This window comes from Cibotium barometz, chromosome 34 (genome assembly GCF_041138505.1).
Source record: "Cibotium barometz isolate CiBa-2024 chromosome 34, ASM4113850v1, whole genome shotgun sequence".
NCBI lineage: Eukaryota > Viridiplantae > Streptophyta > Polypodiopsida > Cyatheales > Cibotiaceae > Cibotium > Cibotium barometz.
Window position 1 is genome coordinate 26607701 of NC_141079.1, and position 17560 is coordinate 26625260.

Consider the following 17560-nt stretch of genomic DNA (forward strand, 5'->3'; position numbering starts at 1 on the left):
TGTACCTTCCTAGGTTCAATTTTTAGGATGTACCTTCCTTTACAAGATCTTGGGCTTGTTTCACACTTGTTCCCTCTCCAACATGGAGCTGGGATACTCTTTCAATTTCTTTGTGGAGATTTTCCTAGTCAATGGGTTTTCTTTTCATTGCTCGTGAAGAGTTGGCTTGAGAGATCCCCCAAGGGATGTAGCTTCAGAGCTCTTGGTGATAATCTATCGGTTTCTTTCCCTCATGAAGAGCTGGCTTGAGCAAGAGATTCACCAAGGGAGCAAACTCTCATCCGAACCACTTTCAATGGTCACGTTGTAGTCATTTACAACCAACCATGCATTATGCTTTTTCATGCCTCAACATCTCCTCCTTTTGGACCTTTGGTTCTAGTCCTTTAACCTTTTCCGGGGGGGTGGGGTTGCTCTCTCCACCATGGCTTCTTAGCGTCTTGCTTCGAAGTTAAAGCTTTATTCACATCCTTGGGATGTTCCCTTAGCTGCAACCCTTGTCATGGCTTGGAGCTTTGTGATGTCATTAAGGGGAACTTTATATATGAGTCCTCCTTATACACTCACCAAGTTAAGGCTTATCAAAGTGGTTGATGCTTCTGCCACCATTGGGGTAATTGTCACTCTATTGGGACAATCCTTCTACCACCACTGGGGGGGTGGGGGGGTTGCTCTCCACCACGGCTTCTTAACTTCTTAGCGTCTTGCTTCGAAGTTAAAGCTTTATTCACATCCTTGGGATGTTCCCTTAGCTGCAACCCTTGTCATGGCTTGGAGCTTTGTGATGTCATTAAGGGGAACTTTATATATGAGTCCTCCTTATACACTCACCAAGTTAAGGCTTATCAAAGTGGTTGATGCTTCTGCCACCATTGGGGTAATTGTCACTCTATTGGGACAATCCTTCTACCACCACTGGGGGGGTGGGGGGGTTGCTCTCCACCACGGCTTCTTAGCTTCTTGCTTCAAAGTTAAAGCTTTATTCACATCCTTGGGATGTTCCCTTAGCTGCAACCCTTGTCATGGCTTGGAGCTTTGTGATGTCATTAAGGGGAACTTTATATATGAGTCCTCAACAAGTTAAGGCTTATCAAAGTGGTTGATGCTTCTGCCACCACTGGGGTAATTGTCACTCTATTGGGACAATCCTTATAAGCATGTTTAAATTTGTAATTGAAGCATGTGCCACCATAAGGAATGACATTGGGTTTAGGCACAAGATTCATAGTGATTGCACTCGGGCGACTTGGTGTAAGCAGGTCCTTGTAAGGACCATGCACCAAGTCCCGCACCATATTATGGAGTGTCCTTGTTGTGAGGACACTCCGCAATATAGTGTGGCATTTTGCATAGACAAAGCATACCATATTGTTGAGGCCTCTCGCTCTTTGCTGCACTATGGCTTAGAATAAGGAGATGTTTTAATACACTATCATCCAGTTGTACGTCATTGACTTCAAAAAATCTCGACCTCAACTGCATTAACTTGATTGGTTTAAAAGTGAACCTATCCTTCTCAAAACTCTCACCCATTTATGCCATAGAGATAATCCCAAAAAATTTATGTTTTTATAATTTTACATGTATAAAATGAACCTATCCTTCTCAAAAACTCTCACCCATTTTATGCCATAGAGATAATCCCAAAAATATTATTTTTTTATAATTGTACATGTATAAAATGAATTATTTGACGTTTAGCTACACTTATCTAACGCACACACTTCCAATGGCATGGGTACAAGTGGAAATTGTACCTCATAGGTGGTAGTTTTGTCTCCTATTGATTTATGGGAAGCAAATGTATACAAAATTATTTGTAGGACATATTAGATAAAAACATGTAAAATGATTTGTTGTGGGTTTTTCATTTTACCAAGCCAACAATAGGTGGGCAACACTCATGGAGAGAGTGCTAGCTTGTAATGGTTTGTCTCTTTGTTATATTCACACCAAGAAGCTCCAAGAGAAGTGGGGACCTTGGGAGAGCTCTTTCATTGCGTAGATGGAATTCACATAACTTAATGATAACATTTTCACACAAAAGAAAAGAGAATGCCCTAAGTTTAAAGCATGTACTCTACATGCAAATCTCTATCTAAACATGCAAATCAACACAAACTTTCAAGTGATTGAGAAAGGGAAAGTAAAGAGTGAAAGAAAAAGAGTTCACAAGATTGAGAGAAGGGGAGAGTAAAAAGTTGAAAGAAAGAGAGTTCACAAGATTGAGAAAAAGGGAGAGTAAAGAGTAAGACAAAGAGAGTTCATAAGCTTATCTCAAAGGGAAATGTTACATTATCTCAAAAACATGAGAATGCAAAAAAAAAAATCTCTACAAATTTTTATTATATACATGAAGTTATTTTCACATTTGATTGACTAGAATTAAATAAATAGTACTACTATCACCTTTATTGAAATATAGTGAAGTCAATTGACTTCCCCATTAGCCTTTAATGTGAGGCTACTTCATAGTTCTAAAGATAAAAAAATTACCACTAGACCAATTTTTTGTTGCTTTTATTAGCTCCTCCAACCTATGTTTATCAATATCATATGCATATAACATGACAACATGAATTATCTCAGAGTCACTTTAGTTCATTTATTTACATATAAATGTCAAGGTTAACTATATTGATCATATAAATAGGAGAAGTAACATGTGTGAGTGTTTTAATTAATGTACCTTTAAAACAAACTAGTTAGACTTGGCAAGGTTAACTATGTTGATAATATAAATAGGAGAAGTAACATGTGTGAGTGTTTGAATTCATGTACCTTTATAACAAACTAGTTAGAGTTGGATATCAAAAAACTTCTCTTTGTTTGCATTATCCTTCACAAATGAAAAGAACTTTGAGATGTTCAAACACTCTCTATTTGAGTCCATCTCTCTCTCTCTCTCTCTCTCTCTCTCTCTCTCTCTCTCTCTCTCTCTCTCTCTCTCTCTCTCTCTCTCTCTCTCTCCCATGTTCTTTGTAAATTGAATGAATTTAATAGACATAAATACCGTACCTAAACTGTTCCTTATTTTACAATCTCAACTCTCATTCCCAAAAGATACAGAGACAAAAGAACTACCTATGGTAAGTATATATTCTTTCTACATGCATTAAATCAAATTTAAATACTTTCACATGAGTGTTGCGATACGATTTTAAATGAATATTAGCAAGTAAAATGGATCATTATACCATTTATAAATTTTGTTTAACATAGTTGGATATTTCTCCTTTTGAAGTAAATACATTCCGTACTCTATTGAAAAACTATTGTTTGCTTGAATTTGGTTGCATTCACTTTTCTTTATTTAAAATAGTGTATATTATTAAAATAACCATCAGAGAAGAGTAAATCCACAAATTAAGCCCAATAAGAATAAAATTCATGTGTACTACTACCAAGCCACTAATTAAGAATAAAATTCATGCATATACTGCCAAGCCACTCTTTAGGTCTACATAAGCAATACATCCCATGGATGTTACGTTTTGTTGAAAGGCATGATTTCTTTAAATTTATTCTTTCAATTTCTATAAGGCTAGATTGAAGTATTTTAGTATTAATGTTTAATTTGAGACATAATCAATAAATGTGTATATCAAATATGTGTTCAATAAATTTCTTAACATAAATATTTGTTATGAAATCTCTTTCTTACAAGCCATATGTGTAAAACCTCCATATGGAAATAAATCAAGGATGCACCTAGTATTTGCTTCAATTCACTATATTGTCCATTATTCATCACAAAGCCAATTTAGTTTCTTTATTTCCTCATTCTTCTTCTTGGTTTTTGCAATATCATCAAGTACCCACATAACATATAAAGATATTAAGTATTAATCCACATCTATATAGAGAGAGAGATATCAAGGTCTAAGAAATGAAACAAAATGTTTGTTAGGGCCATGGGAGCACAAATCTATTAGTACATAGCTAAATCCCAATGATGGAATAAATTAGAAAATGTGGTACATGTTTCTCTAAGTTTTAAAAAATAAAATTTTAACATCAAGAAACCTTAAACTAACTTTTTCTATTTATATACTAAGTTAGTCAAAAACATGTTAATAATTTGATGATAAAGAAACATGTTTTCATTATCTACACTCTTGAATCCTAAATTGAAATTTAAAAATGACCTTCATCAAGTTATGATCTTTTCAATTTGTGATGTGATCATAATGCTAGATCCACCATCAAAAGATACATGCTCCTTTATTGAATTTAGAAGGACGGAGTATGTTGAGAGAAACTCATAAACAAGTCTTCAAAAATATGTGAAGTTATAAAAAAATGAGAAATAGAGGGAAAATTAAAGGAATAGATTGGGAGGAAATGGCTAAAATAGAGTGAAATAGCATATAGAGTGGAAACAAAGAGAGATAGTGGTAAAAGAAGAGATATGGAAGGGAGATCATGATAAAAATAGTGGTAAAGAAGAGATATGGGGGAGAGTGTGATTAAAAAAACAAGAATTAGAGTAAAATATGGTGAGAAAGAGTACAATATCAAGTTCTATAACAAAAAATATCAAAATATTTTATTTATTGTTTAAAGTGACATTGGTAAGGAAGAGATATGAAATAGGAATTTTAAAAAAAGGTTTGAAATTTGGTGAAAATATCCACACACACACACACACACACAAAACAAGATTTGGACAAAAAAAAAAGCAAGAAACAGAAAGTTAGCAAACTCTATATATATATATAAGCAAGAAACAGAAAGTTAGCAAACTCTATATATATAAGCACCAAAAAAAAAGATAGTAGTAACATAGGTAAGGAAGAGGATCGAAGGACTCTATGAGTAGAAACTCAAAACATGTGAAATTTTAAAAAAGAGATTTGGAGTGTTAATAGCAGGTAATGGTAAAATAATGAGTTACATCAAAACATTAAAAATTGAAGAAGCCCTTACCAAGATAGAAAACTTGGGGCACCACCTTTTCATGGAAGATATCCTCTTGCAACCATTTGCCAAGAACATTAAAAATTTAAGTTAGAAAGGGGGAAAAACATTAAAAATTTTAAGTTTAGAAGAGGACAAACATCAAGAATATTTAAAAAATTAAGTTTATATACAAAAACATCAAAATATCAAAAAATTTAAGAAAAAAATATATAAAACTTTGAAAAAGATAAAGAGTGCAAAAAAAGCATGTTGTTAAAAAAGTGGTAATAGCTTGCAAATGTTAACTTTATTTCATTCCTCTATCATGTGGACCAAGACGCAAGGATAAAAGATATTAAAGTGTTATGAGGATAAAGCAAGGAAGAACCAAGGACAAATCATGTCCTTGTAAAATTTATATGGAATGTAAGTTTCATCAATTACACATCATTGGGGATTTAGAGAAATGAACAAGTACAAAAACAAGGATTAAAGTCCAATATTCATTTCTATAAATATATGTGTTGTGTTTACCATTTGTATTACAAAACATGTTACATTATGTAACCTTCACACTTAAACAAAGTAAAGTCATAGACATTATTGGCTTTTTCTTCTACATTATAGATGATAAAGTAACAAATTTTGGTCTTGTTTGATGGCCATATGAACGTTATAAGCATGATTCCTAATATATTTAACATACAAACATGAATACGGCAAGATTTGTAGAGGATGATAATGAAGAAAAATAATAATGATAATATAGATGATGATTTCATGAGCACAAGCTTTGAGAAATCAACAAGGATTTCAAAAAAATGACAATGCTAGTATATTTTTTTCATTGATGATGGAAGATTTCTAGAAACCATTGCATGTTGGATGCAACCTATAGATTGGCAGATTGTGCTTCATGGAAACATGCTGATAATAAATGGCTTGATGTAGCTCTTGAACCACAAAATGTTTGTTTGAGAGTAGAAATAGATAGTTTTAATCAATCTAAAAATCCTAGTGCACATGGCCTATCTTAATTTATTTGCTATAATTTTCCTCCTTGGCTTATAACAAAGGAATTTTTTAAATCATGCTTCTGTTATTGTTCTTGAATCCTAGTTAAGTGAAGCCAAAACATATTAACATCTACCTATAAGTACCATATATATTAATTGTTGAATATGAATATGAATTTATTGAATTGTTTTAAGATTCATGAATAGGTGTAAGATCTTTAATCATCATTTGGTAAACTAGAACGAATTTTGATCCATGCACTTGTACATAGGTTGTTATTGATGAGTTATAAGATCTATGGAAGAATCTTATGGTATCAGTATAGAGAGAAGAAATACCTTAAAGGGAATTTCAATATGGACAATTCATGACCTTTTTGCTTATGGTCTCATTAGTGGTCATAGTATAAAGGGTAAGTTAAAGTGGATACTATGTCTGTTAAATAAACATCAAGAAAAGATGGTATCAATGGTTAAGAAAATGTATATATAAAGGGTTAAAGTGGATACTATGTGCACGAAATAAACATCAAGAAAATGTATATTTATTGATTTTTTTTTTCACACAGTATCCACTTTAACCCTTTATATACATTTTCTTGCTAATGGTGAACCATAGGTTTCAAAAGATGCAAAAAGCATATTTTGAAAAGGCATTTGACTTTCCTCTATGTGACACCATCAAATACAATGCAATCTTGTGACAAATAAATCACAAATCCAAATCGTATAAAATGAAAAGATTCTACAAAGAAACCCCCTGGAAAATACTAAGTGCTTTTTATTCATTGCCATACCAAAAGATGCACTTTATTTTTAAGTATCCCAATACAATTGATATAAATCATGTGGGGAAAAGGACTTTTGATAATATTTTAAAAACAATATCAAAGGTTGGAGACAAAGATACAATGATAGTAAGATCGAGAAATCAACGTTTACCTATGACTTTTACCAAGGTATGTGAAAGGAAAAATCTTCTCGTAGCTATAGCATCCTATATCTTCACTAAGGAGATGAGAAATACTTCTTCCTTACGTCAAAAGCTTTTTTGTACCATTGGAACATAGTAGCTAGATATAGTATATTTATAAAGAAATGAGTATCACGCAACAAGCTTTTTAGAATAAAATTGCATGATCATTATAATTTCATAAAACATCTTCTTTTCCTTGTCTTCTGGCATTTGTTACTCTCCAAGGACTTGATTAGCAATAATAAGAATAAGCAATCCCTTAAGAATAATCCCTACAAAACTCATTAACTCGTCAAGCTTTGATATATTGCAAGATGTCGCATAATTCTAGTCTTTTAACATATCCCCTATTTTGTTTTACATCTATCTACTCATTATTAAACACAATTTACGTGGGAAGAAAAAGGGAGAAGGAAAAAGAAGGATTTTTGGATCTTTGAAATTTGAAATGAATGTATAATTTTTCACGCTTGGCTCACACTTGGGAAAGTATTTTTTGTTGTATAGCACAACAATGCCCAAGTCACCTACTTGTACAATACACTTGCCCAAGTCACCTACTTATACAATACATTTATCACATACTTATACAATACATTTACTTATTTACATGAGGACAAAATAAAGATTTGTGGGCTTTTCAAATCATCTATCTCTTTGGGCAAAAAATGAAGAGGATAAAAAAGCTATGTCAAATTCCATATAAGGCATATTGCAAAAATATGCTATGGAAGAAGCACTTGGATTCTCAACAAAGTATTGGCACGAATTTCAACAAAACACAAAGTATGAGATACAAAGAGAAAATTTGATGGACCTTCATATAAGGAAGATTTTAAAGGAAGGTGTGTTGAAAATCCAAGAAAGCACAACTTTGTGTGTGAGAACTTTTAAAATCTTTCATTTTTTAATATCCTTTCATGGGCATAATTTTATTTTTTTGTGCTTGGGCACAATGTAACATGTGATTAGGATGTTTGATTATGGGACAAAGTCATAGTAAATTATTCCACTGACTCGTATTTTCAAAAATATTTTTCTAAATGGTTCTTTCCAAAAGCAAGTGAAATCCACATATATAGTATTTCATTTGTTTATTCTCATAATAATAAATGTCTCAGTTACATATTCTTCAAGTCAGTGATCTTTTAAAAGTGGATAAATTTGTTGATCCTATGCTATTTGACATTAAATGAGGACCCATGGAATTAATGTATAGTCACTCAAATTTTACCATTAATGATATCATTTGCAAGCACACGTTGTTGCTAACATAGGCAAGGTCACACAACATACTTGTGACTTGGACAATGCCAAGAATGAAGACATAATGAAAATTGCTTCTATGATAAATCTCTTTTAAAAGAGTTTATTATGAATATATTCAAGGAGGTTTCCGATCTATCTTCTTTTTGACTTCAAGAAGCAAAAAAAATGATCAAAGGGCTGGTGTGACATCCAAATCCAAAAAAAGAACATTACTTAGCTTTAGCTCTAGCATATACTTATGCAGTAGGTGTACTAGAACACTCTATATTGATGATACAAGGTCACTGAGTTGTGTACTTGGAACATACTGTATTCACGTTACTAAATTGAACGCTACACCTTGTACATGCAAGGGACACATATAGGCAACTCCTCAGAACAAAACCACTCTTACTCATGGGGATTTATCCATGTTGACCACAACTCTCAAGGGTGAGAACAAATACATGGGACTGGACCATTACATTCCTCGGCATTCTCTTTCAGGTTCAAGAGGGCTACGTAAATATAGGCATACACAACCAAACTCACAGTACATGTTTCGCCACCATAGACACAGCTAGTGTTCAACAACAGGATCCTGGATTTGCCACAATGACAAAACACAAGAGAGTCTCATCCAACCAAAAAGAGCATACATTAGCATTGCAAGTCAGAAACAAAGAAAGCATTCTGTGTAGTAGTGCAAATGAGCATAAGAGGAGAAAAAGATAACATTTCAAAATCTCAGATCAAGGCATTGACTTTGTCTTTAGACCACCTACGATAGGCTTGAACATAAAGACTAGCGAACTCAGGTTGCCAAGTTCGCCTTCTATTACATATCAAATAGGAAATCCGCTATTCCCTGAGCTGCATCAGAGCAAAAAGTAAGGAAACAATGCATACAAGTCACATATAAAAATCCTGGAGTCTTTGAAGGATACTGACAAGGATACAGACACAACACAAAGCTTGTGACCGCCTCCTTGAGCCATAATCTCTACTTGAAGGTTGCAAATAGAAATTAACTTACAGAAAAAGAATAAGGGAGAAGAAAAGTGAGTGGAGCTTTCAAGGATACTGACGAGGATACAGACACAACACAAAGCTTGTGGCCGCCTCCTTGAGCCATAATCTCTACTTGAAGGTTGCAAATAGAAATTAACTTACAGAAAAAGAATAAGGGAGAAAAAAAAGTGAGTGGAGCTTTGAAGGATACTGACAAGGATACAGACACAACACAAAGCTTGTGGCCGCCTCCTTGAGCCATAATCTCTACTTGAAGGTTGCAAATAGAAATTAACTTACAGAAAAAGAATAAGGGAGAAAAAAAGCGAGTGGAGCTTGGAGGATACTGACAAGGATACAACGTTGGAGCACATGTTCCTTCAGCCCAAAGACCCCGCTGCCTGCTGAACATTAGTTCCAAGGAGGAGGTAAAACCTTGAGTACATAAGAATAACAGCTGACACCTTCCATGCCCACTGTGTCTCCATCACATATGAGATTGTAGTTCACGAGTTCTACTGCGGTGCCTGCCGTAGTGCCGCTCATCACCATGAGAGCTCTTATGTCCCACCCCCCCCTCCAACTTGCTCTCCCATCTGCTGTACTTCCTGTCAGACTCATATTTGCTATCTAAAGGACCATCATCAGGATTCGGCCTCCGATAATCATGCCGTTTTAGGTAATCTGAATCACCCTTGTAGTGATCATGGTGGCTCCGACTGCTACTGTTTAAGGGTGCTGAGACAGATCCATGTCTATCCCCCCTGCATTTTCCATCTAAGTACTCAACTCTGCTTCCAGATCTTGAATATCTGCTGTAGTCAACCTGAGGTTTACCCGATTCTCTGTCTCGAGCTTCTCGACTGCTACACCTCATTTCTTGAGCAGTATCAGTACAGTCCTTGGTTCCTGCAAAAAACTGCTTATCAGCATGAAATGGTTTTCTATGCTTGGAAATACTGTTGTAAACTCACTTTTACAGTACAAAGCCTGATGTGGTAGACCTATTTCTGATGGCTCAGTCTCTGATTGTGAAAGCAAATCTCCTGGCTTTCGACCAAAGGAACCAATTCCACCAGCAGCAACAATCTCCTCCATGTGGCCTTCAATTATGTCCTGTAAAACCTGCAAGAAAATAAGATGTTAGAAGGGAAATAAAAAGAGACCCCCACACCTGCAAAGACACACTAAGCATAAAGACCATCATAGTAACCATAGCTCTGTCCAGAACACCACCAAGCCTGAGGCTAGACCAACATCGGGCCATGCACCCTGGCATCTCATACCACCAGAGCCCACTATCCGAGTGCATGGCTTAGAGCACAACCAAGGCCACGCTTGAGTCTCTGTTCTCTGGGAATCTTCCCATGGGGAATCCTCATTATGAGCTAATGACTCATAGGCAGTGGGTTACAATAAAAGCACACCTAATGATGATTAGGTCCTTTCACACTTGTCCAAGATCAAGTAACCAATAAGTCACTTACAACAGTAGATGTCCCTATCAGGGCCATCCCTAGGCCTAAGTCCAAAAGCTGCCCATGTTATGACCTTTAGGTCCAAACAGGAAACAGCAAGGCACAGCATGCATGAATTTGATTGAAATTTTGTTTTACACTACCTGTGTGGGAGTCCGCTTAACTTTCTTTCCACGGTAAGACATTCGGCGCCGCTTGTAATCTCTCTCCTCAGCTAAAATCTCTTCTTTGGTCTTGTTTTTCTTGGACTCCTGCAGAGGCATGAAACAGAGTTATATACATATATATATAGACAGAGAGAGAGAGAGAGAGAGCTCACGTGGGCACACATACACCCAAAAAAATACTCCAACCCCCTAAAAATAGTATGTAAACTTGTTGGACCTTGTATAACCAACACACGGGCACAGTACATACAGAAATGCATGGCTTAAGGATATTGAGTAGCTGTATCGATTGAAAGATCTTTAAAAAGCCTCATCATTTCTTGTCCTCTGCCCTTCAGGTTCATTAGATATTTTAAAACAAGTCACTCATTGGTTCTAAAAGTTTCCATGATCTTTAGGTTGATCTGATCTTCTACACTACATTCATAGCTACTGAAAATTATCAATCATGCAAAGCTACTTAAAGCTAACAAGATTTGATGCTTCAAATGGTACAGCCCTTTGGTGGTCCACTAGCATCCCATGGCAGCAATGAAACTAGGCGCCCACAGGCCCGGTTCCTTTCACTAGAAGGTGGCCAGAAGTGAGGCAGCCAGGTGGTGTTCATGGGCGGCCAAAAGAGGGGTGTGTGCAGCCAGAAGGGGGTGTTCATAAGCAGCCAGAAGGTGCATAGGGCTGGCCAGTCATGGATGATGAGGCCCAGTCATAGAGAGACAGCTGCACTAGGAAAAGCACGCCTTAAAGCAGATCCATATATGGCTTGGATGATCTCTTCTGGCTGCTGCTTCTCGTCGTTGGAGGTAGAAGAAGTGGAGTTTGCAAAGTCTTCACCAGCTTTCAGCTTTGCAAGCCTCTTCCAACACTCTTCGACGTAGTGCCCTAGCTTGTGGCAGTAATGACACTTTCCTTTCTTCTTCTCGGTGTTACCCCGTGACGAGTCCACTTTGCCTTTGTCCCTAGAGAAGCAGGCTTGGTCTGCTCTGCTTGCATCACCCCTAGATCTGCTCTTCCTTATCTGGTCCTCATGGAGAAGTAATCCAACCAGCACATCAAAGGATATAGGATTGCCTCCTCCTCTCATAGAGAGATTCAGATAAGTATGGAAACTCTCATAGAATTCAGGTAAGGAGTTGAGAATGGTGGTGACCATCTTTCTGTTATCAACTACCTCATCTATATTCAGCAACTGTTCTTTTAGGTCTATTACCTTGGTGAGATGATCTACAATGGAATCACCCTCGCTCATGGTCAAGTTGTCCAACCCTGCATCAGGTACATGACTCATGCTTCACTAAGAGACTGGAACATAGTCTCAAGGGCCACCCAAGCAGCCCTTGCAGAGCTCTAGGATCGGATGCGAGGAACAATTGATTGCTTGACTGAAAGAGCAATCATGCCATTGCTTGAGCATCCCGGGCATCCCATCGTCTTTGATCTTCAGTGGGTCCAGGTGTCACCAATTGGCCGACCATTTGGTCCATCTCCAGATTTGTGTCTCGTTCACTTGAGGCCAGGCCAGTGTCTCATGTGAAGGGGCCAATATTTTTTGCATAACATGGACGGGAGCCAGACTGGTGCCACCCATGTCTTAGCAGGATGGTGTCATATGGATAGGAGCAAGATTGGTGCCACCCGTGTATGACCTGGACTGTGTTCTATCCATGGGATTGTCACGCCATGGAAGAGCCAGTATTTGTGCCGTGTCTTGCCTATGGGACTGTCACTCCATAGGGAGGCTCGTGCCTCGATCTGTGTCTTACCTATGGGACTGTCACTCCATAGGAAGACCGGGATTTGTGTTTTCTGTCGTGCCATCATTGTGCTCGACAGATGTTTAGTACTTGTTCCATGAACGGGAGATATGTCCATGATACTGTTTGCACATGCATTCATGTTTTGCATGTTTGGAACTGTTTTCGCATGACTTGTATTTTTGTGTTTGCCTGTTTGATGTGCCACTTACTGAGCGGGGACGCCTGCCAGTGAGTCGTGAAGTTTGCTCTGTCTTCTGACGAGTTTTGTTGCGTGTGAACAGGTGATAAGTGTATTGCACTTGTTTGTTTTATAGTTTTCTTTCTAACCCTTATTTTTTTTATAAGGTTGTAAGTTCACATTCATTTAAGAGTGGGCACCCTCCCTAATAATTAATGATGTCCTTGATAGGGTGGGCACCCACGTATGGGCCAAGGTGGGGAGGAAAACCCCACTCTTAATCCTATGTGTGGGGGTGGGTGCATGGCCACCTGCCCACACCCCACCTTGGAACTGGCCGCCTCCATGCAAGCTAGGGGGCCGGCCAGCTGTTGGACGTATGCCTTCTCCAATACCTTCATATTGGCGACCACCTCACCAGCTTGGATACACACGACTGTGCAGGCGATCATATCTCTCCGCTTGCCCTCAAGTTGCTGCACGTTGGTGGCCTGCGTTCTCTACACAGGCATCTACGCCTCCCCTCTGCTGCAGGCGGCTGCGCTTCCCTTCCATAGGCGGCTGCACTCTCCTCTACAGGCTGCGTGGGGCTGCTCTCTCCTATACAAGCGGCTGCATGGGGCTGCGCTTCTCTTCCACAGGCGGCTCTGCGCCTCCCCTCTTCAGGCGGCTACGCTCTCTACACAGGCGGTTGCGCCTCCTCTTTGCAAGAGGCTGCGCTCTCCTCCTCAGGCGGCTGCGCCCTCTTCCACAGGCGGCTACACCCCCAGATCTCCACAGGTGGCTGCACCCAGGCCTCCTCTCCATTCAGCAGTCGGCTGCGCTCAGAACTCCAGGCGGCTGCGTGCTCTTCCCTCTTGCCAGTAGGCTGGTGCGCCTTGGTGTCCATCTCTAGTAGCTGCACCTAGATGCATCGGGTATTTGTCTTCTACTAACGGGCTACAGGTAAGTGGATTGAGATTTAAGTAAAGGACTTTGATGTAAATCTGATAAAGGTTACTCTCTGCTGCTAACACCCGTTCGGTGCCCGGTAGTCCAAGCTTCTGGAGAACCACGTCCATGGGTGCCGAGATCGGGAGAGCCAGGTGTTAGTACGGGAGCGCCTGTTTGTGCGTGGTCCTGGAGCACCAGTGGGGCACTCTCTACGGATTCCAGTGAAGGCACAGGACCGTAGAGACTAGACTACTCAATTGGGTTGCTCTCCTTCGAACGTCTACTTCGAGTCTCTTATTTGGTAACTGTATTCATCTCAATTGTACATGGACATTATCTGGTTCATTGAACCCATGGAGCATTGTATCTTTTAAATACTCCCAATAATATATCATATATAGAGGGGGGGTCGGCTCGTTCCGGTCCCAGTGCTGGTTTCCATTGATCAACATTTCATTTCCTTTTAGTTTTCAGTTTTGTTATTAAGTTGTCCATTCAAATTGTGATATTTAAGTTGTGCTATTACGCGTGTGGGTGTCCAACGGAGTCTATTCCCACTTGACGGGATCGATTTCATTGGTATCAGAGCATGGTTAGTTCCCTCTTCTTAGTGGGGAAACGAACCTGTGTATTGGACACCACGCTTCTAGCACACTTAACACAATGGACAGCCAAGGCAACCCTTTGGAAGTGCCTGATTCGAGGGGCCCATCAAGTGCCTCGCATGGTTCTGATGCTTTACAAGGAAGGCACAAGCCCCTTGAGAGGGTAAATGATAGTGATTCAAGGGGACAACTGTCTCGAGGAAAGACAGTCATGCAAAAAGAAGAGCCTGATGCAATGAGGGCTGAATTGGAGCATATGAGAAAGCTTTTGCAGGCACAAGAGCAAGAGCTGAAATTTTTGCATGAAGATCCCCATGTGCAAAGTGCCATTGAAGCAACGAAAGCCGATGCAATGGTAGACGTGACTTATGAGTCCATGGCATGGGAAGTGGGCAAGAAGCCAAGGGAGTTGGCACTTACCTACCTCCTCCGCAAAGGTGATATCAAAGAGGGTGTGACATGAGAGAGCTTATGACCGTAGTAATCACAACCTTAGTCTGACTAAACTGCACTTAATGATGTTTAAGAGATAGACAGATATGTGTCAATGCAATGCAGCTATATTATATGAATGAATAATGTTACAATGAGATCCAAATGGATCTGTACTGCTGAATATGCTGCCTATATGCTGAATATGCGGGATGAACTGCTGTCCACTCTTTCCCTTGTCTCTTGGGAAGGAAACGCTGAAGGGAGACTTTGGAACAGATGCTGAATGCTGATGGGATGATGAAACGCAGACCTGATGGCTGAACTGAGCTGAATGATGCTGCGTTTGCTGAAGATGATGCTGATGGTGATGCGTTAACTGATTATGCTGATGCTGATGATGATGCGTTAACTGAATGCTGCTGATGATGATATGCTGAAACGCATGATGATCCAGAGGAGGCTGCGTTTGCTAATTATGCTGCTGAGGATGATATGCTGAAACGCCAGATGATGAGGATGCGCTTCACCGATGAGCCTGTATGGCTGAATGGATGAGGCGCCTGAATATATATGTGTGAGAGCTGCTGGTCGGCCAGATGTCAGAAGCCCACGACTGGATAATAGCATAAATGCTAGTCGGCTGCCCCAAAAATGCCTATTAAAATGCATAAAATGCCTGATGATATCTGTGATGCTAATATGATGCCATGTCACTGTACACCTGACTGGTGTGCACGTGACAGAGGGGGAAGATGGAGAGCTGAAATTCAGAAATCCACCTCGCTTGAAGCATGGAGATCCCGCATCTCAAAGGTTGAGGTCATTTATGCAAAGGGAAGAGGTGACAGTCACCTCTCGTCATGCATCTTCTCCACAAGGCACAAAGGCTGACACGTATACGTATGCTAGTGCTCATGGAGGGCATGATGGTCACATGCATTCAAGACATGTATCCCATGGAAGGGGTGACAGGTCTGCCACTAGAAGAGCTTTGCCTACTGAGTTGTCTCATGCAGAGACATTCCCTTATGCAGGAAAGTCACATGCATCTGATTCTCAAGTTTGTGGAGCACATGCCACCGTGCTTCATGAAACTTCCGTGATGGCCCATGGAGCCCATGCAGATAGGGCTGCCCCGTTAGAAAAGGGAAAAAGAAAAAAGAGAGGACCATGAGCCTCATGCCAGAAAGCTCAAGGAATTTAAAGCAGGAGACAAGTCCATTAAGTTTGATGTTTTTCATGGAGAGCATGATGCTTCCAAAGTGTTAGCATTTGTGGCACAGTTTGACATTGCTTTTAGCGATGAGGACTTCACTGAGAAGTCTAAAGTACGCCATGCTAGCATGTTCTTGAAGGGGACCGCTGCTCATTGGTGGATCACTGAAAAGATCACCAAAGACCCCATTTGCACCTGGAAAGAGTTTAAGGACAGATTTTATGCTCAGTTCTTGCCACCAAATGCGGAGCAAACTCTCACCCAAAAGTGGAATAGACTTGAGCAAAGAGATAATGAAAGTGTGCAACAGTATGTCAATAAGTTTTGGAAAGTGTTGCTTGAGGTAACTCCTTTTATGCAAATCACTGAGGATGAAAGAAAAGAGGAAGTTTCGCTCCGGATTGCAACCAGCTTATCGTTCGGGCATTGAATCGCACCCGAAACATACTTTGCAACAGCTTATAGCCTCTGCTCTTGCTACGGAGCAATTAGTGCTCAAAATTAAGCAAGATCAAGGCGGTTCAAAAGGCATAGACAAGGCTGTCCCAAATCTGCAAAAAGGTGGACAGCCACCTAAAAAGAACTTCTAGGAGACCCAGAAGGGAGATAAAGCTGAAAATACCTCATCTAAAGATCATGGGCCGAAGAAGAACAAATTTGGCTTGACCCCCGAGCAAAGGGAGCAATATGCCAAGGAGGAAAAATGTTTTTCTTGTGGCAGCAAAGAGCACATGTTTCACAATGCCCTGACCGCAAACCAAAGCATGAGGATAAGCATACCAAGGCTAATGTGCATGCAGTTCCCGATGTGCAGGGAAACACAAAACATGATGCCAAAGAGCGGATGGTATGCAAAGCATGGGGTCAAATCAAGGATCAGCCCGCCTTATTCATGTTTGATGATTGTGCAACCGATAACTTCATCTCTATTCAAATGGCAGCTGCCTTGGGTATTGAGGTTGAGAACATGGGACCTCAGATTGTAGCAGAAGCTACCTTTGTTGGTAAAGAGGTGCAGGTTACCCCACTAATAAGGAAGTTGCGCATACATATCCAGGGTTACCTCGATAATGAACATTTCTTAGTTACACCACTTAATGGATGTGATGTATTGCTGGACAAGCCATGGCATCATAGGCTTGAGCCCCGCAAAGAGTACAAGACAGACATGATTTCTTTTATGCATAGAGGCCGCATGCATTTCATTGATGCCGGCAAGGAAGGGGATTCCATCCCACTTGTATCTCACATCCAGATTAATAAAGCAATGAAAAAGAGTCTTTCTGCATACTTGGTTTTTGTTCGTGATGGCATTGTACCAAGTCATCAAAATGTGGATGCTATGACTTACGATAGGCTGAATTTTCTTCATGCATTCAACGATTGTTTTGCTTATGCATTGCCAGGTGAATTACCTCCCCACAGGCCCGACGATCATCATATAGATCTTGTGCCAGGCAGTTCACCACCTAGCAAACCCGCATACCGTGTGAGTGCCGCACAACAAGAAGAGATCATGAAGCAAAAAAGTAAATGAGCTTTTAGAGAAAGGTTTGGTTCAGCCTAGTTCCTCACCTTATTGCTCTCCCGTGCTTCTTGTTCCCAATTCCGCGTATTGATGACATTTTGGATAAGCTTGAT

At 39.6% G+C, this 17560-nt stretch overlaps 1 protein-coding gene across 2 annotated transcripts in view; it reads right to left on the reverse strand.

The window, feature by feature from the left end:
• Window positions 1–8781: 8781 nt before the first annotated feature.
• Window positions 8782–17560, reverse strand: part of LOC147618843 (U11/U12 small nuclear ribonucleoprotein) — a 32886-nt gene continuing 24107 nt past the window's right edge. Inside the window, exons 3-5 of one of the 2 annotated variants that reach the window (XM_086773922.1) lie at window positions 10775–10882; window positions 10158–10278; window positions 8782–10062 (exon numbers count right to left, since the gene is read on the reverse strand). In XM_086773922.1, coding sequence (XP_086630048.1) covers window positions 9641–10062; window positions 10158–10278; window positions 10775–10882 — 651 coding nt within the window. In that variant the 3' untranslated portion in view covers window positions 8782–9640. Of the gene's footprint in view, window positions 10063–10127; window positions 10279–10774; window positions 10883–17560 lie in introns of both variants that reach the window. The other variant, XM_086773921.1, reaches the window with a different exon arrangement.